This window comes from Gallinula chloropus, assembly GCF_964237585.1.
Source record: "Gallinula chloropus genome assembly, chromosome: 29".
NCBI classification, from domain to species: Eukaryota; Metazoa; Chordata; class Aves; order Gruiformes; family Rallidae; genus Gallinula; species Gallinula chloropus.
In genome coordinates this window covers 3,528,890-3,552,453 of record NC_140114.1, presented here as the reverse complement: position 1 = coordinate 3,552,453, position 23,564 = coordinate 3,528,890, and the positions used below count along the sequence as shown (strand labels likewise).

Sequence of the window (23,564 nt, the reverse complement as noted above, 5' to 3'; positions counted from 1 at the left end):
CTCATCTACCACACTCAGCACAGCCCACAGGAGAGGAAAAGTCAAAGCAAAGACTCTGCCTTTGCAGAAATATTCACTTTGGCATTTCTCAAGGATCAGCTCTGGCTGGGAGCAAAGCTGACCCATGCAGCATTTCCTTATAGCAGAAGGACCTTACGTTGCCCTTCCCTGGGTCACTCCTTCAACCCAGAGGTGCTGTCTATATCCCTGTGGAAAGCCCAGCAGGCAGGCTGAGTGCTGACCCTGGCAGCAGCAGAGTCCCTGCCCCAGCACACAGACCTCGGGGTGCAGGGACCCTGCTTGCAAGGACAGCCCTGGGAACCTCTCAACTATGCCCAGGAGAAGACAGCTGTCCTGCCCTGTCCCTCTGATGGGGCAGAAGGTCATCCCTTCCATGCAGCACTTTCTTGTCCTATAGAGACCCCACACACTGTCCCATGTCCCAGCTTTAGGAGATCCCTGCAGGAACAGAACCTGGATTGCTCTTCACCCACAGACATACCACAGACATACTCACAGGTAGAGTGCTGAGGATATTTCTCCTCCAGTGAGTTCTCAGCATCTGTCAGCTCTCTCAACCTCTCAGGTCCCCCCTTGATGCCTACAGGCAGTGTCCCCAGCCCTGTGCGCTTGGCAGAGGAGCTGCTCTGTGGCAGAGCTGTCCCTCATCAGTGCTGTAATGTTTCATCAGCACCCACTGTCCCAGGAGTCCAGCCCAGCTACAGCAGAGGAGCAGGTGAAGGCGTCATGTACTCCTCGGCTCCTCTGAATTATTCCTGAAGCTCCAGGGAACCAACTTGGAAAGACACTGAAGTCCTCCCTGCCATCTGCTCTCTAGTCTGGGGAGAAATCCTTCTGTCCAGCAGAGTCCTTTCTCCTGATCAAACACGGGCTGGGCAGAAGAATCACTTTTTCTTGTCTCCACACGAGGCAGGACCCCCAGACAGGGACAGGAAGGGGACTCTTTCCCCTTGGGGAGGGTAAAAAGTATGACAAGTGACTAGAGGCACCTCATCCTTGCTTTGCAGCCCTGGGGCTGAAAGGGGATGCAGCTTGGGCACAGGGCTGCCTCAAACCAAGGGAACCTGGGATTCCTCTTGCCACAGTTCCAGTGGGCACAAAAGAGGCACCTGCTTCCTGGGAGCTGCTGGTCCCAGCTCTCATGGGAATTAATGGGGGGGAGGTCAAGAAGGAGGTGTTCAAACACCAACACCCGGTGAAACCTGAGGGTCTAGAGGTGCTCCAGGAGACGTGCAGGGAGATCCAAGGTCAAGGAATCACAGAACGTCAGGAGTTGGAAGGGACCTCAAAAGGTCATCTAGTCCAACCCCCCTGCCAGAGCAGGATCACCTGGACTAAACCACACAGGAACACATCCAGGTGGGTGTGAATGTCACCAGAGGTGGAGACTCCAAAACCTCTCTGGGCAGCCTGTCCCAGGGCTCTGGCACCCTCACAGTGAAAAAATTTCTCCTGACATTCACATGGAACTTCCTCTGCTCCAGCTTTTACCCATTGACCTGAATAAGGCCACCCCTCAGTCTCCTCTTCTCCAAGCTAACGAGGCCCAGCTCCCTCAGCTCAGAGGAACTGGCCAGCATTGCCCCTCTGCAGAAAGAGGCCCAGCTCAGAGGAAACAGGGACAGGCTCCTGGAATGGCTGCATGTGAAACGTGGCCAGGCAGGATCCAAGGATTCCCACAGGGAGGCACATGCCAGGGGGTGGCCTGTCACTGGGAAGCTTGCCCCACCTGGCTCTGGGCCTGTGAACAATGCTGCCTGCGGCTAGAGCGGCACCCCATGGAAGAGACCCCCCTGCAGCTGAGAGAGAAAAAGACCCTTTGGGAGGCCTGGCACATCGACTCTGTTGGAGCCCTTGGGAAGGCGGAGGGGAAACAATAGTATTAGTGGGAGTGGAAATCATTTCTGGCCTAGTCCCAGCCGAGGCATTTCCAGGAGCAGCAGGAGAACATCCAGGGCGGGCCCTGACCAATTGGTTTCGCTTTCTGCCAACCCCCAGTCTGTTCAGTCAGCCCAGGGCAGTCATGTCACTGCTGCCAAGGGGCAGGAGTGGGCCAAGGAAGGAGGAGTCAGGAGGGGATTTCACACCCCATGTTACCCCCCAAGCTAATGGGATAGTGGGGGAACTAATGGGCTTTTGAAAGGGTTTTTAAAAGCTCACAAGCCACACTGGGCAGAACGACTCTGGGATGCAGTTCCCCAAGTCAATGATTGCTGGGGAATAATTGGATGTCCCGACTCAATGCCTTTTGTCCCAACCCCCAGCTTTAATCCCCAAGCCCCACACTCCCAGCACCCCAGAAAAGCCATTTTCTCTCCTGGTCAGCCAGTCTTGGTAGAAATGCCGACCATTGGGACCGTTCCCCTCGTACTGGCTGAGCCCCTCAACAAATACGCTTGGAAAGCAAAAGATGCCCATGGGAAGGAACACAAAGTCAATACAAGGTGGATTATTCCATCCTTCTAATAACAATCTATGACCAGTTCCTTAATACAAACTGAGTCTGGGGTTTTTTCTTTTCTTTTCCAGATGGAATCTCTGACACCTGCTTGAAGGAATAGATGAAGCTGTTAATTGTCTGTATAGTTTAGTTAATAACTGCTTTGTTAATATCTATAGGACGTTTAGCAGACTATCACAAACATTGTTTTGATTGACCATTCTCACCAACTTCAATATCTGGGGAAACTTTTGTGCCCCCCTCTTCAGCCTGGGGTGGCAAAATGGATTTATAACTTTAGGCCAGCAGGTGCCCAATGCTTTTAACCTGACAAATTGTTGGGGATGTGGGAGCCCTTCAGGATTTAAAGTCTGGCCAATATCCCCAAAATGGCTCCTGAGTGATCTAAGTGACATAACCATTGGTCATGATTCATTCTATTGGAATGAGGAAACAAAACCATGGAAAACCCCAATTCCAGAAAAGGGGGAATATGTCTGAATCGGAATGATGACAATGGAGGGTTTGTGGGTCACAGTGTGTGTGATTGGACCTTCAGGTGTGGAAAAACTTGTATCTTCCATGGGTGTCAACCCATTAATTATGCAACTTATAATCACTCTTCCTGTCAGAGGTGACATGTTATGGTGCATGTTGAGCAACACCACGGATGAGCAAAACTCATCCATCAACAGCTAAGTTCTGCATGGGTCAATGAAATTGGTCATAAGAAATGATTTGATAGCTTTTGATCTAATACGAATCTTATGGGAGTTGAGATACTGAGGGAATCCAACCTTTTGGCTTGTGGCAGAACCTGGTTGGCATAACCAACCAGGAAGTTACCATTCAGTGTAACTTTAGCAGTTGGGTAGGAGCACGGAGAAGCAATCTTTGGATTAATGGAATAATTTCAAATAATAGAATTAAGCATCCTTTGGGCTTAAAAAACACCATTTATTTTGAAACTCCCTGTAGTTCTGATTTAAGACTCAAAGGGAATGGACCATTTGGCTTTAAATGTCATTACTGGATTGGTGGCCACCATGCTCATCGAAAATGACCAAATAACTGGAGCAGAACATGTTATGTAGGTTATATACACCCCTTCTTTTTGTTGTTGTTGTGTCCAGACCAAAGTGGAAACAGTTTGGGAATTAAAGTCTATGACAACCTCAGTCGGTATCGAGAGCCCCTTGATGTTTCTATAGCAGGTCATTGCAAAGTGTCTGGGTCAACCAGGACCAAGAGATGCTGGATTAGGAAAGGATGGAAGTGAACTATGTTATTACAGCCTAGAGAAACTAGGAGGAAAAAGAGAACAACTAACACAGCTACTAAACACACACCAGTCCTCATGTGAGTTACATGGCCAGCTCTGAGGATGAGCAGTTTATTACTGCTTAGAAATATCGTGTCCACACAGCATCCTTGAGCTCCTGGTTCCTCATGCTGTAGACGAAAGGGGTTGACAGCTGGTGGAAACACCTGGTAAAGAAATGCCATTACCAGGTGCAGAAGGTAGGCAAACACATCATTTTGAGGATAGTGCTGTGCTGCAAGAAGTCACTGGGACTAAGCATGGATGAGCTGGTGGCTTTGTGCTTGTGGGAACAGCTGATGAGGACAGAGAGACAGCAGTACAGGCAGGGACATCGTGGGGTGGGAATGAGATTGGAAAGCGTGTTGCATCCCTGCAGCCTAAAGGAAACATGCACAGCTGTGAGGCAGTGTGGCACGGGCTGTGGTGCAGATGGCCAAGGGTGCCATTCAGGCTACAAGTGACTGATAGGTCTTTTCCCCTTTGGCTGTGGCTGATGTCCCTGCCACAGAGGCCTCAGGGAAGACACATTGTCCTTAAGGCCATGGAGCATGGCTGACTCCTTGCACCCAACCCAGGGGAGGCCACCATGTGTCCTTCCCCTGTCCTTCCCTTGGTGTCACACTGCCCACATCCCAAGGAAGAGCCCTGAGACACAGGTGAGGGTCAGGATCTCCCTGCCCAGGGGCTGGGGGTCAGCACTTGGCATTTCTGCTTCATCAGACCAAGCCAGGGTGTCCTCAGCATCAGAGCTGCCTGTGCTTTGCCTGGGTTTGTCCTCATGGCCTCCAGTTGTCTGCTCTAACGAGCCCATGGGGAGGCTTTGTCAGGAATGGCTCCCAGTGGGGCCTGTTAGTGCTTCAAGGCACTTTGGGCATTACTCCTGACTTGAACTTCTTGAGAAGTTTCTTCAGTGTCCTCTTGGTATCTGAGTTCTGTTGACTCACCAGAGACACCTTGGGGCTCATTAACGTCCAGAAAGCCCTTAAAGGAATGGCTCTTCATGTAATTTTCTTTCTAAAATTAAGTCTTGTATAAGTAATTGGAGAGGTTTTAATTGGGTGATGAAACAGTCACAGTAATTTCACAATGGAGGAGTTTTTCATAGAAAAAAAAAGTGTCTGTCATTTTTCAGTCCATGGAAGATGTCTTAGCAGCATTCTACAAGGGATGTTTGTCCAGAGATCTCGTAGAGGGTTCTGGACAGGATGGGAAATCAGTCCCTTGAGATCCAACCCTATCTGGAGAACCTTGCTCTTCCCCAAGACCAGCAGTTCCCTCACTGGCCTCCTGGGACTCCCAACACCTTTCCTCACATCATCTATGTTCACAGGCACAGACAGATTTCTCTGACAACAAACAGCAGTTCAACATGATCCAGTTTAATAACCATGAAATCTCTCTCCTCAGCTGCCTGCTATGGCCAAGCAGCGTGTGAAGGGGGTCAGCTTTCAGAGGAGATTCTCTCCCAGAACAGTTTCAATCAGATACATAGAAATGTCACTTATCAACCCACTGAACCACTGACAGAACAGTTCACTAGACTTGTGTTTTCCAACTCTCTGAAGCTCAAAGTTTATCATCATCTGAATGACCAAAGAGTGAGTGGAGGTGGAAACCTTTGAGCAAAGTGAAGTGCACACATCAGGGTAGTCTGGAGAAGGTGTCCTTGGGCATGGCCGTATCACCAGGAGAGGTGGAAACACCTCAGTGATGAGGGAGATGAAGAGACAGACTGGGGGTAATGCAGGTTCAGGGGAAGGTGAGTATGACACTTCCAGGAAATTCCCAAGTTGTGAAGTGATTCAAGGAGTCAAGTGATTCAGCTGATGAAGATGCTTGTAAAGTGTTTGTAAAAAGAAATTAAAAAAAGAAAAGGAAAACTTTTGACTGTTTGCAGACAGACATGATGCAAAGAGAGCACAGCTCATCATTCCATAGTGTCAGGGTCACACAAGGCCTGGAGATACTGCATGAGGAATGGGATGACTGTGGCCCATGTTATTACAGCTTAGACAAACCAGAAGGAACAAGGCCCACGCCTTTTGAAATACCAACAGGGATGGTGACTGCACCCCTTCCCTGGGCAGCCTGTTCCAATACTTGACTACCCTTTCAGGAAAGAAATTCATCCTGCTATGAGAAATAAATCTCCCCTGGAACAACTTGAAACCATTTCCTCTCATCTCAACTCTGTTCACCACAACTCTTTGGGCCCGGCCTTCAGCCAGTTTCTAACCCAGCACAGAGTATACCCATCGAACCCATTAGATGCTAATTTCTCCAGCAGGATGTCTTGGGAGAGAGTGATGAAGGATTTTCTGAAGTCCAGGTAGAACACATCCACAGCCTTCCCCTCATCCACTAAGCAGGTCACCTTGTCATGGAAGGAGATCAGCTTCCTCAAGCACATACTAAACCCATGCTAACCGGGCCTGATCAGCTGAGTGTGCTGCATGTGCTGCATGCTGGTACTCAAGATGATTAGTTCCATCCCCTTCCCCAGCACTGAGGTCAGGCTGACAGGCCTGTAGTTCCCTGGGTCCTCCTTCTGTCCCTTCTTGCAGACGGGTGTCACATGTGCCAGTTTCCAGTCAGGTGGAACCACCCCGGTCAGCCAGGACTGCTGGTAAATAAGGGAAAGTGGCTTGGGGAGCACTTCTGCCAGCTCCCTCAGTGCCCTCGACTGTATCCCATCTGGACTCATTGACTTGTGCAGATCTAAGCGGGGTCTTACTTCCTGTCCCCATCTTTTTACTCCGGGGTCTGGGGATCAGGAAACAACTGGTCTTATTACTAAAGACTGAGGCAAAAAAGGCATGAAGTTCCTCAGCCTTTTCTTCATTCTCCATCTCAGTGGTTCCCCCCGGATCCAATAAAGGTGGAGGATTCTCCCTGTCCCTCGTTTTGTTATTAATATATTTATAGAATTTATAACAAAAGGATTACCAGGGAGCATCTCCCACCTTTAATGTAGGTCGCAAACAAAACGTGCAAGGGCTGAAAAAGCTTCCTGGCCAGAAACCTCCCAAGGTAGCCCACTAGCAGCCGAAGTAACCATGGGGCTCAGGGCTTTCTTAGCCTAGGAAGCTGTGCTAAGAGTGTCTGATGTCATTTTGTGTCTCTTCTACTGTCCTCCTTCAAAAATTCTAATCATGTATCAATAGCTCCCAAATCAATCTGTGAAGGCTGAAAGATGTTCCTGGGCTGAAAGCTCCCCAGGTAGCCCACACAGACCCCCAGGAACCTTGGGGGAAAGGTCATTCTTAGCCAAGGGAATGGTCCTATAATAGCAGACCATTTTCTGGCTCTACCAGTATCCACATTCAAAACGTTAAGCATCCAGGAATAGCTCTCAAACAAAAGGCTTGAGAGCTGAAATAATTTGGGACTCCCAAATGTCCCCTGGCAGGGGGATCAGCCCCGGTAATTTCGGGGCTCAGAGCTTCTGTAGCTGAGGGAATGGTCTGCAAAGTGCCTGGTGTCATTTTTGGGCTCTACAAGAATCCAACTTCAAAAATGCCAAACGTCCAGTTAGAGCCCCCAAACAAAAGGGGTGAGGGCTGAAAGATATTTCTGGCCTGAAACCCCCCCAGGTAGTAGACTTGCAGTGCAACAAACCTTGAGGCTCAGGGCATTCCTAGCCAAGGCAATGGTCCTAAGTGTGCCTGATATCAGCTTTCAATCTACCAGCAACAACCTCTAAAACTGCTAAACCTCCAGCAACAGGTCTCAAACAAAAGAAGTGAGGGCTTGAAGATATTCCTGGCTTGAAACCTCCACAGGTATCCCACTAGCAGCCCCTGTATACCATTGGGCTCAGGGCATTTCTTGCAAGGAACTGGTCCAAACTCTATCAGAGATAATATTCCCGATCTAAAAGCATCCAAATTTGAAACTGGTAAATGTCCAGTAATAACTCTAAACCAAATGTGTGAGGGCTGAAAACATTCCTGGCTTGAAACCTACCCAGATGGGACACTAGCAGCCCTGTTAACATTTCAGCTCAAGGCTTTCATGGTCAAGGGTATCATCCTAACAGTGCCTGACATCATTTTCAGGCTCTACCAGCATCCATCTTCGAAACCTCTAATCATCCAGCAACAGCTCCCAAAGAACAGTGCGAGAGCTTAAAGATGTTACTGCCCTGAAACCTGCTCCAGGTGTCGACTAGCAGCCCCAGCAACCGTTAGGATCAGGGCATTCCTAGGGGGGGAATGGTTCTAACAGTGCCTGATGTTTTTTTTCAGGCTCCACCAGTGTTCATATTTTAAACTTCTACATGTCCAGCAATTGTTCCTAAAGAAAAGGGGTGAGGGCTGAAAGAGGTTCCTGGCTTGAAAGCTCCCTTGTTAGCACTCTAGCAGCCCCAGTAATATTAGGGCTCAGATTTCTCCTTACAAAGGTAATGTCCTAACAATGCTTGATGTTATTTTTGGGCTCTCCAAGCATCCAACTTTGAAACTTCTAAACGTCCAACATTAGCTCCCAAATGAAAAGGGGCAAAGGCCAAAGATGATCCTGGTCTGAAACCTCCATAGGTCACCCACTAGCAGCAAGAGTAACATTAAGGCTCAGCACATTCCTAGCCAAGGCAACGACCCTACTGGTGCCTGACATCACTGCATGGCTCTGCAGTCCTCCACTTTTTAAATTGCTAAACTGCACAAATAGCTCCAAAACAAGAGGTGCAAGGGCTGAAAGAAGTTCCTGGCCTGAAACCTCCCCATGTAGACTACAAACAGGACCACTGACCTTGTGGCTCAGGGCTTTCATAGCCAAGGGAAGAGGCCTTAAACGTGCCTGAAGTAATTTTCAGGCTCTACCAGCTTCCACATTCAAAACTGTTAAATGTAGAGCAATAGGTCTCAAGCAAAAGTTGTGTGGGCTGAAAAAGGTTCTTGGCAATAAACCTCCCCAGGATGCGTACTAGAAGAACCAGTAACCTTGGTGCTCAAAGCTTTCCATTCCAATGGAATGGTCCTAACACTGCCAGACATCATTTTCTGGCTCTATCAGCATCAAGTTTCAAAATGCTAAATATCCAGCAATAGCACCCAAACAAAGGTTGTGAGGGATGAAGGATCCTACTGCTCTGAAACCTCCCCAGGATGCACACTCTGAGAACCGCTAACCTTGGGGCTCAGGGCTTTCCTAGCCAAGGGAACAGTCGTAACAGTGCCTGACGTCATTTTCCAGCTCTACCAGTACCAACTGTCAAAAGTGCTAAACACCCAGCAACAGCTCCCAAACTAAAGGTACAAAGGCTGAAAAATGTTCCTGACCTCATACCTCCCATAGGAGCACACGAGCACCCAGTAACTATGGGACTCAGAGCACTCCTTTTAAGGGAACAGTCTTTACAGTGCCTGACATCACTTTCTGACTCTACCTGCGTTCTACTTCAACAATGCTAAACACCCAGCAATAGCTCCCAAAAAAAAGGTGTGAGATCTGAAAGATGTTCCTGGCCTGAAACCTCCTCAGGTAGCGCAGTAGCAGCATGAGTAATCTTGAAGCTCAGGCTTTTCCTTTCCACAGGAACAGTCCTAACAGTGCCTGACGTCACTTTCAGGTTATATCAGCATCCAGCTTCAAAAATGATAAACCTCCCACAAGAGTTTAAAAACAAACCTTGTAAGGGCTGAAAGATGTTATTGGCCTGAAACCTCCCAGGGTAGCCCACCAGCAGACCAGGTTACCCTTGGGATCAGGGCATTCCTAGCCACAGAAACGGTCCTAAATTTGACTGACATCTAATTCCGACTCTACCAGGGTCAAACTTAGAAACTGCTAAATGTCCAGCAATAGCTCCCAAACAAAAAGAGAAAGGGCCTAAAGAGGTTCCTGGGCTGAAACCTCCCACATTATTCCATAAAACATCACAAATATAAACAAGTACTAAATACAAAAAAACCCAATCATCCTCGGGTAGGCATCAGAGCATGTGAGGCTGAGGATCTGGGGGATTTCACAGCAGAACTGGCCAACAGCATTGCCATGGCAGAGGGGGAGGGAACATGTCTTGGTTGTGAGCAGCACAGCACTGAGAAACCCACTGCAGCTCCCCTGTGCCTGCCAAGGGCAGGAGGAGGAAGTGGGGAATGAAGCTGCCATGGGACATTCTCTGCCTCTTTGCAGGAAGCCCTGTGCAAGGAGAACAAGGCAGTTGGAACTTGGGGCACCCTTCACTGAGCAAAACATTCTCATTGGAGACACATGGACTGTCTCTACCTGTTCTATTAGACGTTTGAAAGATCCCTTTTGGGAGGTGAATTTCCTGCTGGCTGAGTGTGCCACTGATTTTATGGGGCCCTGATGTGAGCTCTCCTGGTGTCAGTTTGTCCTTGCAGCAGAAGGTCTATCTTTTTTGACATCTAGGATCATTTCTGGATTGTGGTTTCCACTTGCACCAACTGCAGAGCAGAGCTTTGTAGATTTGTTTTTCCTGATTTTGTCCCTGTGAAACACCAAGAAATGCCCAAATGCTCACCTAAAGCCCTTCCTTTCATAGGGGGAAAGGGATCCTTCCCTGCCTGTCCCAGGCCTGGGTGTCCTGTCTCATGGGGACAGAAGGAAAGGTGATTCTCTTGCCCAGCTCTGGTTTGATCAGGAGAAATTACTCTGATGGACAGAAGGATTTCTCCCCAGCTCAGGGAGGGAACGTAAAAGATGAGAACAAAGAAATATTCCCATGAGGCCTGAGGTACCAGGAGGGAGCCTAGAAGAACTGGTCTTCTCCTGCTGAGCTGGGACAGGCTCCTGGGATGGAGGGAGCTCATGGCAACCCGGCAGCACTGCAGAGAGACAGCTGTGCCCAGGAGCAGCTCCTCTGCCAAGCACACAGGGCTGGGGACACTGCCTGTAGGCACCAAGGGGAGACCTGTGAGGCTGAGAGAGCTGATGGATGCTGAGAGCTCACTGGAGGAGAAATCTCCACAGCCTCTCCCTGGTATGTCTGTGGGTGCAGGGCAATGCAGGTTCTGGTCTTGGAGGAATCTCCTAAAGCTGGGACATGGGACAGTGTGTGGGGTCTGTCAGGAGGACAGGTTCTCTATAGGACCAGAAGGTGCTGCCTGGAAGGGATGCCCTTGTGCCCCATCAGAGGGACAGGGCAGGACAGCTGTCTTCTCCTGGGCATGGCTGAGAGGTTCCCAGGGCTGTCCTTGCAAGCAGGGTCCCTGCACACCGAGGTCTCTGTGCTGGGGCTGGAACTCTGCTGCTGCCAGGGTCAGCACTCAGCCTGCCTGCTGGGCTTTCCACAGGGATATAGACAGCACCTCTGGGTTGAAGCAGTGACCCAGAGTAGGGCAACGTAAGGTCCTTCTGCTGTAAGAAGGTGCTGCATGGGTCAGCTTTGCTCCCAGACAGAGCTGATCCTTGAGAAATGCCAAAGAGAATATTTCTCCAAAGGCAGAGTCTTTGCTTTGACTTTTCCTCTCCTGTGGGCTGTGCTGAGTGTGGTAGATGAGAACTTATTCCTCCCCTTGAGAATATGCAGTGAAAACTTGATTCTCATGAAGATGTTGGAGCCTGGGCTGAGCCCTGCACACACAGAGGTTCCCTGGGGCAGTGCCCTGATGTCAGGAGGGGTCTGCAGAGCAGAGCTGAGCGCATGGCAGGTGGGATGAGGTCTGTGAGCACAGAGCAGGAGGTGAGATGGGCAAAGATCTGCAGGGACAGCTGCAGTTAGCAGAGACACTGTCAGGGAGGGAGGAGCTGCTCCCAGAAATGCCCTGGCAGTGGGGATTTGGGACCTCCCTGACACTTCCCGACACCCACCCCCTGGTTTCTGCCACCCAGCACAGACTCTGCACCCAGAGTTACAGGGTTTCAGGCTGAGTTTTCTCATTGGCAGCCCAAGCAGCAGTGAGGAGAAACTCCTGAGTGCCTGTCTGTCTGTTCCTGACCATAAAGCTTTTGCTGCAGCATTTCCTGCTGTATCCCCTCCTGTCCTTGCTGCATTTGTCCCACCATTACCTGGGGCTCTGAGCACGTCCATTGGAAGGGCTGGCACTGAGCTGACCCTCACTTCAGGACCCCCATCTGTAGGACTGAGGATTTCCCAGGGGCTCCTGCTGGGCTGCAGCTGCCTCCCACAATGGCACCGCTCTCCCAGGGACTCTTGTGCCCCAGAGAGGAGCCCCATGCAGGAGACATCTCGGCACAGAGGCCGTGGCAATGCCACTCATCACCTGTGTGTGGGCAGCTGCACTGAGCCCTGTGTGTCCCTGGCTGGGAGCGGGGAGCTGAGATCCTCCTTGGGCAGGATGAGACCGCAGGAGGGCTTTGGAGCTCTGCCCTGTGAGACTGGATTCCTCAGCTCTCTGTGGGGTCCAGTTTCTTCTGTGGGGAACAGCAGGGTGTGATCACAGAGCATCCAGCACAGGGCAGCTGAGAGCAGGGCTGATGGACAGAGCAGCTCTCCCCACTCTGCACTCAGGGGAAGGTTTCACTGGCACTGCAGCAGCAATGTCAGGGAGTCCTGACAGAAGAAACACTCCTCAGGTACAGGCAGGAGAAAACCAAAGCTCCAAAGCTCTGCTCTGCCCTCAGGTCAGATTGGAGTGACAGTGCTGAAAAGCTCATTGCTATCCACAGGGGATTTAGTCCGAGATCAGGCCATCCTTCTATTTACTGACTGCTGCCAGGCAGGACTGAGTTCTCATGAGCCCACAGCCAACCCTCCTCCCAGCAGTGGCACTCTCAAGCCAGCACAAAGCAGACATCCCAAAAGGGACCTGACAAAAGTCTTCCTGAATACAGAGACTCAGTGTGAATTGGAAACTGTTTCCCTCAGAGAAGATTTCCCTAACTTCTCACTGTGCCTTTTCTACATTGGACAGGTCTCCGCACTTGACAGCAGCAGATGTCCAACAGCAGCAGCTCCATCAACCAGTTCCTCCTCCTGGCCTTTGCAGACACTCAGGAGCTGCAGCTCCTGCACTTTTGCCTCTTCCTGGGCATCTACCTGGCTGCTCTCCTGGGCAATGGCCTCATCATCATCACCATAGCCTGTGACCACCACCTCCACACCCCCATGTACTTCTTTCTCCTCAACCTCTCTATTACTGACCTTGCCTACATCTCCACTACTGTTCCCAAGTCCATGGACAATTCCTTGTGGGACACCAGGGCCATTTCCTACACAGGATGTGTGGCTCAAATCTTTTTCTTTGTATTTTTGCTCTCAACAGAGGACTTTCTCCTCACTGTCATGGCCTATGACCGCTACGTTGCCATCTGCCACCCCCTGCACTACGAGACCCTCCTGGGCAGCAGAGCTTGTGTCCACATGGCAGCAGCTGCCTGGGGCAGTGGGTTTCTCCATGCTGTGCTGCACACAGCCAATACATTTTCTCTCCCTCTATGCAAGGGCAATGTCATTGACCAGTTCTTCTGTGAAATCCCCCCGATCCTCAAGCTCTCCTGCTCAGATGCCTACCTCAGGGAGATTGCAGTCATTGTGGTCAGTGCCTGTTTTGCTTTTGGGTGTTTTGTGTTCATTGTGGTGTCCTATGTGCAGATCTTCAGGGCTGTGCTGAGGATCCCCTCGAAGCAGGGACAGCACAAAGCCTTTTCCACCTGCCTCCCTCACCTGGCTGTGTTCTCCCTGTTTGTCTGCACTTCCATGTTTGCCTACCTGAAGCCCCCCTCCATCTCCTCCCTATTTCTGGACCTGGTAGCAGCATTTCTTTACTGTGTTTTTCCACCAGCAGTGAACCCCCTCATCTACAGCATGAGGAACCAGGAGCTCAAGGATGCTGTGTGGAAACTAATGACTGGATGTTTCTAAGCAGCAATAATTTGCTCATGTTCTTCTGCATATCACTGACCATGTAAGTCACGTTAGGACCAGTTTCTATTTAGTAGGGGTTTTAGTTCCTGGTTCTTTGTTTCCCTCTAGTTTATTTAAACTGGAATATGATGGTCCACAGCCATCCCATTACTAATGCAGTATCTCCTGGTCTTGTGTCACCCAGACACTGTGCAATGATGAGCTGTGCTCTCTTTGATTCACGTCTGCCTGGAAATGTGCGTGATTTTTTTTTACATTTTCTCTTGACATTTATTAAATATTTATAAGAACATTTTCATCAACTGAATCACTTGACTACTTGTCTGAAATGGCAATGCTTTCCCACCATGACAGAACGGGAATTTCCTGGAAGTGTAACATAGAATCATAGAATATTTTAGAGAGTCCACCCACAGCCTAACCCTGCTAGTCCACCACGAGACCATGTCCCCAAGCACAACATCTACACACTTCTTAAATACTTCCACAATGGTGACTCAACCACTTCCCTGGGCAGCCTTTTCCAATACCTGAATACCCTTTTAGTAAATAAATTCTTCCTGATATCTAACCTAAATCCTACCTGGTACAACTTCAAGCTATTCCTTGTTGTCCTATCACTTGTTATCTGAGATAAGAGGCCAACCTCCACCTCTCTATATCCTCCTTGCAGGTAGTTGTAGAGAGCGATAAGGTCTCCCTCAGCCTCCTTAAGACTAAAAATCCCCAGTTCCCTCAGCTGATCCTCACAGGACTTGTGCTGCAAACCTTTCACTGTCTACTCTGCCCTTCTCTGGACACAATCCAGCATCTCAACGTCCTTCTTGTAGTGAGGTGCCGCGACGAGAGGGAAGAATGCAGCCAATCAACGTGATTGATAAAGCACTTCAACTTTATTGCAAGCACACACTTCCTTTTATACTATTCCTACCACGGGTTATACTTGTCATATTCTAATTGGCTCTTAAGTAAAGGCCTGGGAATCGTGTCTCTTTCTCAGTCCTAGGAGCACTGAATCCTTATCACACCTCCTGCTCCCACATCTTGTGACCATGCTGTATGATACACAGGAATACACCGACCAATTCTTGACCTTTCTGTTCTCACCAAGGCAGTGTGGGGCCTGGTCTGACTGAGCTACACAGGCAACTGCTTGGACAGCTGCTCCACAGGCTCATGGCCTTGCTGCTCAAGCCATTCTGCAACAATTCCCCCTTTTTCTTTTTGTACAAGCAGTGCCTGCTTAGTTGCCTTTTCACTTCCTTTCATAATACATCCATATACTATGCATATTATTATAATTACAATTATAATAATTAAAAGCCGATGTAAACCTTCCTTAATCAATTCTATAAGCCAGGGGCTTATACCCCCATTTTTCTTTTGCACAACCCAAACTTGAGTCGTGGCTTGATGCACCATCCATCTTACGCACGATAATATACAGCTTAAGCAACAAAGCCCTACTACAATAGCAATAAGCCACAGTATGTCACTTTTCAATAGGTTTCTTAGCCACCCCCCTATCCCAAGCCATTTTGCCAGTCCATCTAGGCCAAAAATTCCTATGTCCTGTTTTATGGTCTGAGTATGTTACATGAGCTGCTGAATCTCTTTGTGGATGGACAGGGAATGGTCATTCATCCCCTCAAAATCTTCACCACCGTGGCCCTGTACGAGCAACAAAAAATCAACAGCAGCTGTTTTGCAAAGCAGCATGTCTCACACTGTCTACATCAGTAAGCAGCCCACTGAGAGCAAGAGATGGAGCACTGGTTTGTTCACTCAGCCAACAGCCTAAGTTTGTTAGTTTCTTTAAGGCAGCAGCAGCTGCTACCCCAGGGGCCAGTGCTGATTTGCCAGGGTCGAAGTTTTGTGGACTCAGCTCAGATCAATATGATCAAGTGAGCTCCTTCACTCAAACACACACAGAGCTTATATAGGTTTCTATGCCAGTATACGATTTACATTACATTGCTATTGGTTAGATGCTCTGTTCATGTGTCTCACTATTGCCAATAATTGGTTGAGGCTGCACAGTCTCTTTGTTCCTCTTTAAGGCAGTTGTTAACGTTCTTGCAGTTTGTTATCTCGTGGAGTTTCTGACAAGCTCCTGTTCTCAGACATCTGCTCTCCTGTTGATATGTCTCTGTTGGCTTCCCCAGGTCTGATTATATGGGGGTGAGAAACAAATCTGGGTGGGCCAAAACCACCATTCCTCTCAAACTGCATCACTACAATTCCCCCTTCTTGTTCATGGACCAGCCAGATTTTTGCAAAGAGCATTATCCATCCTGCCAGAGAAACACTGTGACATACACGGCAAAAACAACACTAAGGCAGAAATAACTGACAAAAACAGAAGCCTTTGTTTAACTAAATCTAAAAACCATCCCATAAACAGAAAGCCATACTGTAAAGCGTGGCAAGCTAAAAACTGCTAATTGGCTACACATACTGCTCACACCAAAGTGATTAATTAGTAATTATAACGAGTTTTGAGAAGCATATCTTATAGTTAATCATTGTTAGTTTATCTTTGATGTCTAAAAGTTATCTGCACACCTGCTGTGGTTTTGCCATCTTATTATGGCTGGTTAACGACATGTTCACTGACTTCCAAATACTTTCCTACAACTCCTTCTTGGGTTGAGGCAGTGTGTACCTCTGTCTTCAAGGTCACTATATTTGAGAATGTAATTACCAAATACCTCTCAACATGAGTAATTTTCCTGTCTCATGGGAATTCAAGGATATTGTCTTCTGTGAGGAGAGCCAGGCTGCTGGCAGCCCACTGTCCTCCTTGCCAATTTTTTCCTTTTTAGTATCTGTGTTACAAAAGCTGCTTTTTGAGGTCTCTGCAAGGGCCCTTTGCAGAAAGCTCAATAAACATGACAGTAACTGTAAGACAAATACCATAATTACCAAATCCAATAATCCAAATTTGACCATCGACAATATCCATCCTGAAATTCCCCAGTCATGAAACCAATTGTAAGTGCCTTGATACCTTTGCTGTTGCATTTGTTTGTTTTGCCAATCAGGAGTGTCAGGAGTGCAGATAACAGCAGCCTCAGGTTTTCCTACAGGCACCGATTGCAGTCTGTGACCTTAGGCTGTGCAGAAATCACTATTTCCCTAATTTTCATTTACCACAAACACATGCATTTTTCAAAGACTGTCAGATCATTCAAAGTATCCCACAGCAAAATTCATAGTCCACTGTGGCTGCAGTTGGAACACTTGCCTTCAGTTCCTGGGATCGGGATCTCATCCTGGTTCAGGCAAGCTTGAGTTCTTCTGGATCCACAGCTTTATCCGCTTGGCTCCCGTATCTGTAATGACACAGGCAGATCTCCTTCCCAAGTTAGTACCTGTAACTTCATTCTTAATAACACTTGACATCAACTTTTCTCTCCCTTTTCCCCCCTTTTTTTTCTCAAAACTTCTTTTAAACCTCCTGCATGGTTCACTATTGGAGGTACCAAACTGTTCTCTGACAGACATAAACAGTTCAAAACATAAAGACCTTGGTGAGAGTTCGATTCGTATGTTCTACCATGGCTTTGCCCATAGGCAAATGTGTCCCTGTAACGTGGGCAATGTTCGTGCCATATATTCTGAGCTGTTGTCCAGTTTGATTTCACAGGGTATTCAAGTGCTGCTAAAGCAGAGCACATTTACTGGATTCCCCCATCTGTGCAGTAGCTCACACTGCCAGAAAACACAATAATCTCTAACCCCTTGAGCTGGTAATTCATGAATCAAACTTTGAATGCCCAAGTTGTTTTCTGTAATCAAATTCTCATCCATGTAATGATAAAAGATTAGATCAGGATGCGTTTTTCATACTGGAGCAAGTGTCCAGGCTACATAAGCCTGGCACATAGTTGGTGAACTTTTATGCCTTGTGGAAGCAAGACCCAATAATACCTTTTGAAAAAAAAAACAAAACAAATCTCTTAAAATTTTTGCATGGTCCACAAACTTGCAGAAGGTTTTATACGCCCCTTAGTCAGTTACTCCTGTATTAAATGTTGCAAATGGGCAATTTTTTTTGTCCAAGTAAGTAGCTAGTAATCAGCCCAAATGGGGATTTTCTGTTTTTCAGGTTGAAATTCTAAAATAAGCTCCCCAAGTTCAATGCTCGCTATCAAAAATCCTTCTGCTAAGTAAGCAGCCGTACTCTCAGTGGATAAACACATCCCTGAACCTGCAGCACATACAAACAAACGCTGCAAACCAAGTCATCAAACCACACTGCAGGACGTGAGTTGTCACATCCAGTCCGTATGGGTGGATGTGGGGGGTGTGGGGGGCCAGTTCTCCCACCTCTACAGCATTTCTGCCAAGGTACTGGGCTGTGCAGCATGGTGTCAGGGGTCTCAGCTGCTGCCCACAGCACCCTTCTCCCCCCACCGTAAGCCACAGCGCGACCCCGACGGTCACCGGGGCCGAGCCCTGGGGAGCACTAGGACCTGGTGGAGCGCCAGGACCCGCTGCACGGTCTCCCTGTTCCATCCACCTCCCACCAGCCCACTATTAACTCTCTCCACCACCCACTCACTCCCACATGAACTTTTCCCCAGTAAGTCCCGCAACTGAGTAGGAATCCAAATACCCTGATGTACCATTTATCCCGTTCTGACGCCACCTTACGTGCCCAGGCTGGGATGAGCAGCCTCTGCAGAGTCTCTCAGGCATCACGAGACAGTGATGTGTTGATGAGTTCGTTAGGGATTGATGAGTTTGCTGGGAGGTGTGGGTGGGAGCGGTGGATATTGAAATGAAATGTGTCCCTGATCTGATGGTCGTCAAAGCCCATACGTGTCCATCTCCGTAGGATTCTTGTCCCACTGCTCAGGTTCCTTGTCCATGGGGGCAACACTGCTCTGTGCCTTAGCTGGTGGTTCTTCATATAGGTAGTTTTTCTCTCAGTAGTTTTTGGGTGGGTGGGTGGGCAGTTCTGCACACCCTTTCCCAGCAGGGCATGTCATCGCCCGCTCCGCTTTCTTCCAGCTTTTCAAGGACAGGCTGAAGTTGTTGATGCCAGTTAATATTCTCGACTGCATCATGGGGTGGTTTAGGCTCAGTAAAAGTTAAAGACAGTTGATTGTACATTTGTTTCCACATTTTTCCTTCCAAAGGTATAATAGTGTGGGGGGCGCAGGCCGTGGTGGCAGATTTATGCACACTACTCGCTCCCCTTCACGGTCAGTTCCAACAGATTTATCACTTTGCTCTGATAACACGGCATTATTACTTAGCATAGTAACTGGGGTAGGTGAAAAAGCACCCAGAAACAAAAACACATTCTCCACAGTAGATTTTTTTCCCTTTTTGAACTGGTTCTGTAGAACCCAGAACTGGTGTTAAAGCTACAGAGGCTGAAGCAGCTGCAACGCGTTCCGCCTCCGTTTTGGTTAAAGTCCTTTTACTTTAGCTTCCCAAGTAGGTAAATCAAATGCTTTGTCAAGGCTTGTTATCAGTTTTCTTTCTTTGCTCCACAAAAAGGAGGGGTTTTAGAGACTTTTCATAATTTTTAATCACTCTCTTACAGAGCAGATTGTGGAGGAGTTTCAGTACCACTTCGCCTTCTTTATCGAGCGCGTATTCCCCAATCCTCAGTCAGTGGTGGGGCAGAGGGTACTGGTGCCTCACAAGCCCCTGATGTTTTAAAGGGTTCAGCTGTTACCGATAGCCCAGTTGGGGGGGGTAGGTACATAATCACTTCCCAAGACTAACTTCCCTGGCTTATCCCCTTGATTTTCTAAATGAGCAGACACTACGGCTGCTACGTGTTTTTCTGCTTGATATTGCTTTATGCAGTTGACAACTGCTCACCACGGCTTCATGAGCTTTTTGGCGCCTTTCTTATCATCTGTTACCATATTCCACAGTTTATCTCCATACTCCCACCATTCTGATACTTGAAACAATGTTTCTGGGTCCTTAAAAAATCCCTGTTCCTGTCCGTACGCTACCAACCCCCTTAATTCTTTTCTAAGGTTAAACTCCTTTACCCCCTGCTTTTCTAAAAAGCTTAATAACAAACTGAAGGCTACCTCGCTCTCCATGGAGACTATCTTCAGCAGCTCTTGTATACACAGCCTTTCTGTGTTTATGTGCAGCCTCCCCACCTTTGTAGCCTTCCTTGGACAGTGAGCCCCTGCCATCAGGTCGGTCTCAAGCACGGATCAGACGCCTCATGTCTGGCATTTGCTGATCTTCTGCTCTCCAGGAGCTGCCACCGGTGCCTCTCCGAGCTCTCGCCACTCCGGGTCCCTGTTGATTCCAGGTCTCTGTCCTGTTTATTCCAGGTCCCCTGGCCAGGCCGTTCAGGCACCACCTGACGTGGTGAGAGGGAAGATGCAGCCAACCAATGTGGTTGATGAATCACTTCATCGCAAGCACACAGTCGCTACCACGGGTTATACCTGTCCTATTCTCATTGGCTCTTAACTAAAGGCGACATTTACACACTCCACCTATCTTGTAGCCTGGGAATCGTGTCTCTTTCTCAGTCCCAGGAGCACTGAATCCTTATCACACCTCCTGCTCCCACATCTTGTGGCCTTGATACACAAGAACACGCTGACCGATTGGTGACCCTTCTGTTCTCACCAAGAGGCTGTGGGGCCTGGTCTGACTGAGCTACACAGGCGACTGCTTGGACAGCTGCTCCACAGGCTCATGGCCTGGCTGCTCAAGCCACTCTGCAACAGTCCAGCAATAGCTCCCAAACCAAAGGAGCCAGGACTGAAAGACATAGCTGGCCTGAAAGCTCCCCCGGCAGCCCACAAGCAGCCCCTGGCATTGTGGCTCTGAGGGCTTTCCTTTGCCAGGGAACCTTGGAGCTCTCTCCATAGGTGGTGTTCACGGCTGCAGAAGCGCTCCCTTGAAAACATAGAATCATAGAATGGGCTGGGTTGGAAGGGACCCCAAGGATCATAGAGCTCCAACCCCCCTGCCACAGGCAGGGACACCAACCTCCAGGCCTGGAGCTACACAAGGTTGCCCAGGGCCCCATCCAACCTGGCCTTGAACACTCCCAGGGATGGGGAATCCACCCCCTCTCCGTGCAGCCTGTTCCAGCCCCTCACCACTCTTTCTGTAAAAAACTTCCCCCTAATATCTAATCTAACCCTTCCCTCCTTCAGCTTTAGTCCATTCCCCCTTGTCCTGCCATTATCTGCTCTTTTAAAAAGTTGAATCCTCTCCTGCTGATAAGCTCCCTTCAGGGACTGGAAGGCTGCAATAAGGTCCCCCCACAGCCTTCTCTTCTCCAGGCTGAACAAGCCCAGCTCCCTCAGCCTCTCTTTGTAGGGCAGGTGCTCCAGCCCTCTAATCATCCTTGTGGCTCCTCTGAACCCTCTCCAACAGTTCCACATCCTTCTTGTATTGGGGGCCCCAGCTCTGGACACAGGACTCCAGCTGGGGCCTCACGAGGGCAGAGCAGAGAGGGACAATCCCCTCCCTGTCCCTGCTGCCACCCCTCTGCTGATGGAGCCCAGGATACCATTGGCCCTACGAGCTGCCAGAGCCACTGCTGGCTCATGTCAAGCTTCTCACCCACCACAATCCCCAAGTCCTTCTCAGCAGGGCTGCTCTCCAGGAGCTCTTCTCCCAGTCTGTGTCTGGGATTCTTCCGTCCCAAGTGCAACAACACCTGACACTTGGCAGTGTTGAACCTCATTAGGTTCCCTTGGGCCCATCTTTCAAGCCTGTCAAGATCCCTCTGGAGGGAAACATGCCGAATGTCCAGCTCCCAAACCAAAGGAGCGGGGATGGGGCTGGATCCAGCCCCCCATCCATCCCCATCCCCATCCCCATCTCCATTCCCTCCCATCCTAAATTCCCCCCCCATTCCCCCATTCCCATTCCCCCCATCTCTCCTCCCAGTCCCATCCACAGCCTCCCCAGCCCCACCCCGCCATCTGCCCCCATCCCTAGCCCCAGGGCCCCCCAGCCCCATCCTTATCTCCAGCCCCCCCCCATTCAGGCCCAGCCGCAGCTCCCCCCAGTCCACCCTCATCCCTATCTCCAGCCTCCCTATCCCATCCCATCCCCATCCCAATCCCCATCCCCATTCCCACCCTCCCATCCATCCCCATCCCCCCATCCACCCTCATCCCTATCCCCAGCCCCCCCCAGCCCATCCCCATCCCCGTCCCCATCCCAATCCTCATCCCATTCCCATCCCCCCCCCCCATCCATCTCCACCTCCACCCCCCATCATCCCCATCCCCATTCCCCCCTGCCAATCCCCCAGCCCCATCCCCACCCCCCGGTGCCGGTGGGGTGAGGGGGTGCCAGTCCCGGGGTGCCAGGGAGGGGGGGATTCGGTTTCTCACTTAACCAGGCCCAAGGGGTGGGAACGGGGCACCCCGGGTGGGGGCTGGGGCCGGGAGCTGGGTGCTGGGGGGGTACTGGGGGCTGGGCGGGCGCAGGGTGGGTGCTGGCTGCTGGCAGGGTGCTGGGGGCTGAGTACTGGCTGGCTGGATGCAGGGTCCTGAGTGCTGGGTGGGTGCTGGGCACAGGGTGCTGGCAGGGTGCTGGGGGATGGCAGGGTGCTGGGCACAGGGTGCTGGGTGCTGCAGGGTGCTGGGCACAGGGTGCTGGGCACAGGGTGCTGGTGCTGGCAGGGTCCTGGCAGGGTGCTGGGTGCTGGGTCCTGGCAGGCTGCTGGTGCTAGCAGGGTCCTGGCAGGGTGCTGGGTGCTGGCAAGGTCCTGGGTTCTGGCAGGGTGCTGGCTGCTGGCAGGGTGCTGGGGGCTGAGTACTGTCGGGCTGGGTGCAGGGTCCTGAGTGCTGGCTGGGTGCTGGGCACAGGGTGCTGGCAGGCTGCTGGTGCTGGCAGGGTGCTGGCAGGGTGCTGGGTCCTGGCAGGGTGCTGGGTCCTGCCAGGGTCCTGGCAGGGTGCTGGCTGGGGGCTGGGAGGGTGCTGGTGCTGGCAGGGTCCTGGCAGGGCGCTGGGTGCTGGCAGGGTGCTGGGTCCTGGCAGGGTGCTGGGCGCTAGCAAGGTGCCGGTGCTGGCAGGATCCTGGCAGGGTGCTGGGTGCTGGCAGGGTGCTGGTGCTAGCAGGGTCCTGGCAGGGTGCTGGGCGCTAGCAAGGTGCTGGTGCTAGCAGGGTCCTGGCAGGGTGCTGGGTGCTGGCAGGGTGCTGGGTGCTGGCAGGGTGCTGGGTCCTGGCAGGGTGCTGGGTGCTAGCAAGGTGCTGGTGCTGGCAGGGTCCTGGCAGGGTGCTGGGTGCTGGGTCCTGGCAGGCTGCTGGTGCTAGCAGGGTCCTGGCAGGGTGCTGGGTGCTGGCAGGGAGCTGGGTCCTGGCAGGGTGCTGGGCGCTGGCAGGGTCCTGGCAGGGTGCTGGGTGTTGGCAAGGTCCTGGGTTCTGGCAGGGTGCTGGGTGCTGGCAGGGTGCTGGGGGCTGAGTACTGTCGGGCTGGGTGCAGGGTCCTGAGTGCTGGCTGGGTGCTGGGCACAGGGTGCTGGCAGGGTGCTGGTGCTGGCAGGGTGCTGGCAGGGTGCTGGCAGGGTGCTGGTGCTGGCAGGGTCCTGGCAGGGCGCTGGGTGCTGGCAGGGTGCTGGGTCCTGACAGGGTGCTGGGCGCTGGCAGGGTGCAGGTGCTGGCAGGATCCTGGCAGGGGGCTGGGCGCTGGCAGGGGGCTGGCAGGGTGCTGGGCGCTAGCAAGGTGCTGGTCCTGGCAGGGTCCTGGCAGGGCACTGGGTCCTGGCAGAGTGCTGGGTGCTGGCTGGGGGCTGGCAGGTGCTGGGGGCTAGCAGGGTCCTGGCAGGGTGCTGGGTGCTGGCAGGGTGCTGGGTCCTGGCAGGGTGCTGGGCACTAGGAAGGTGCTGGTGCTAGCAGGGTCCTGGCAGGGTGCTGGGTGCTGGGTCCTGGCAGGCTGCTGGTGCTAGCAGGGTCCTGGCAGGGTGCTGGGGGCTGGCAGGGTGCTGGGTCCTGGCAGGGTACTGGGCACTGGCAGGGT

The 23,564-nt window shown here is 50.9% G+C and overlaps 2 protein-coding genes across 2 annotated transcripts in view; one reads left to right on the top strand and one right to left on the bottom strand.

The window, feature by feature from the left end:
- Positions 1-23,564, bottom strand: part of LOC311202308 (olfactory receptor 14A16-like) — a gene marked incomplete at both ends in the record, with an annotated part of 148,050 nt that overhangs the window by 13,227 nt on the left and 111,259 nt on the right. The gene's annotated exons all lie outside the window — the stretch shown is intronic.
- On the top strand, positions 12,652-13,578 carry LOC311202089 (olfactory receptor 14A16-like; the record flags this gene model as incomplete). The annotated part of the gene is made up of 1 exon (XM_084276635.1): positions 12,652-13,578. The coding sequence occupies one exon, from the start codon at positions 12,652-12,654 to the stop codon at positions 13,576-13,578; it is 927 nt and encodes a 308-aa protein (XP_084132761.1).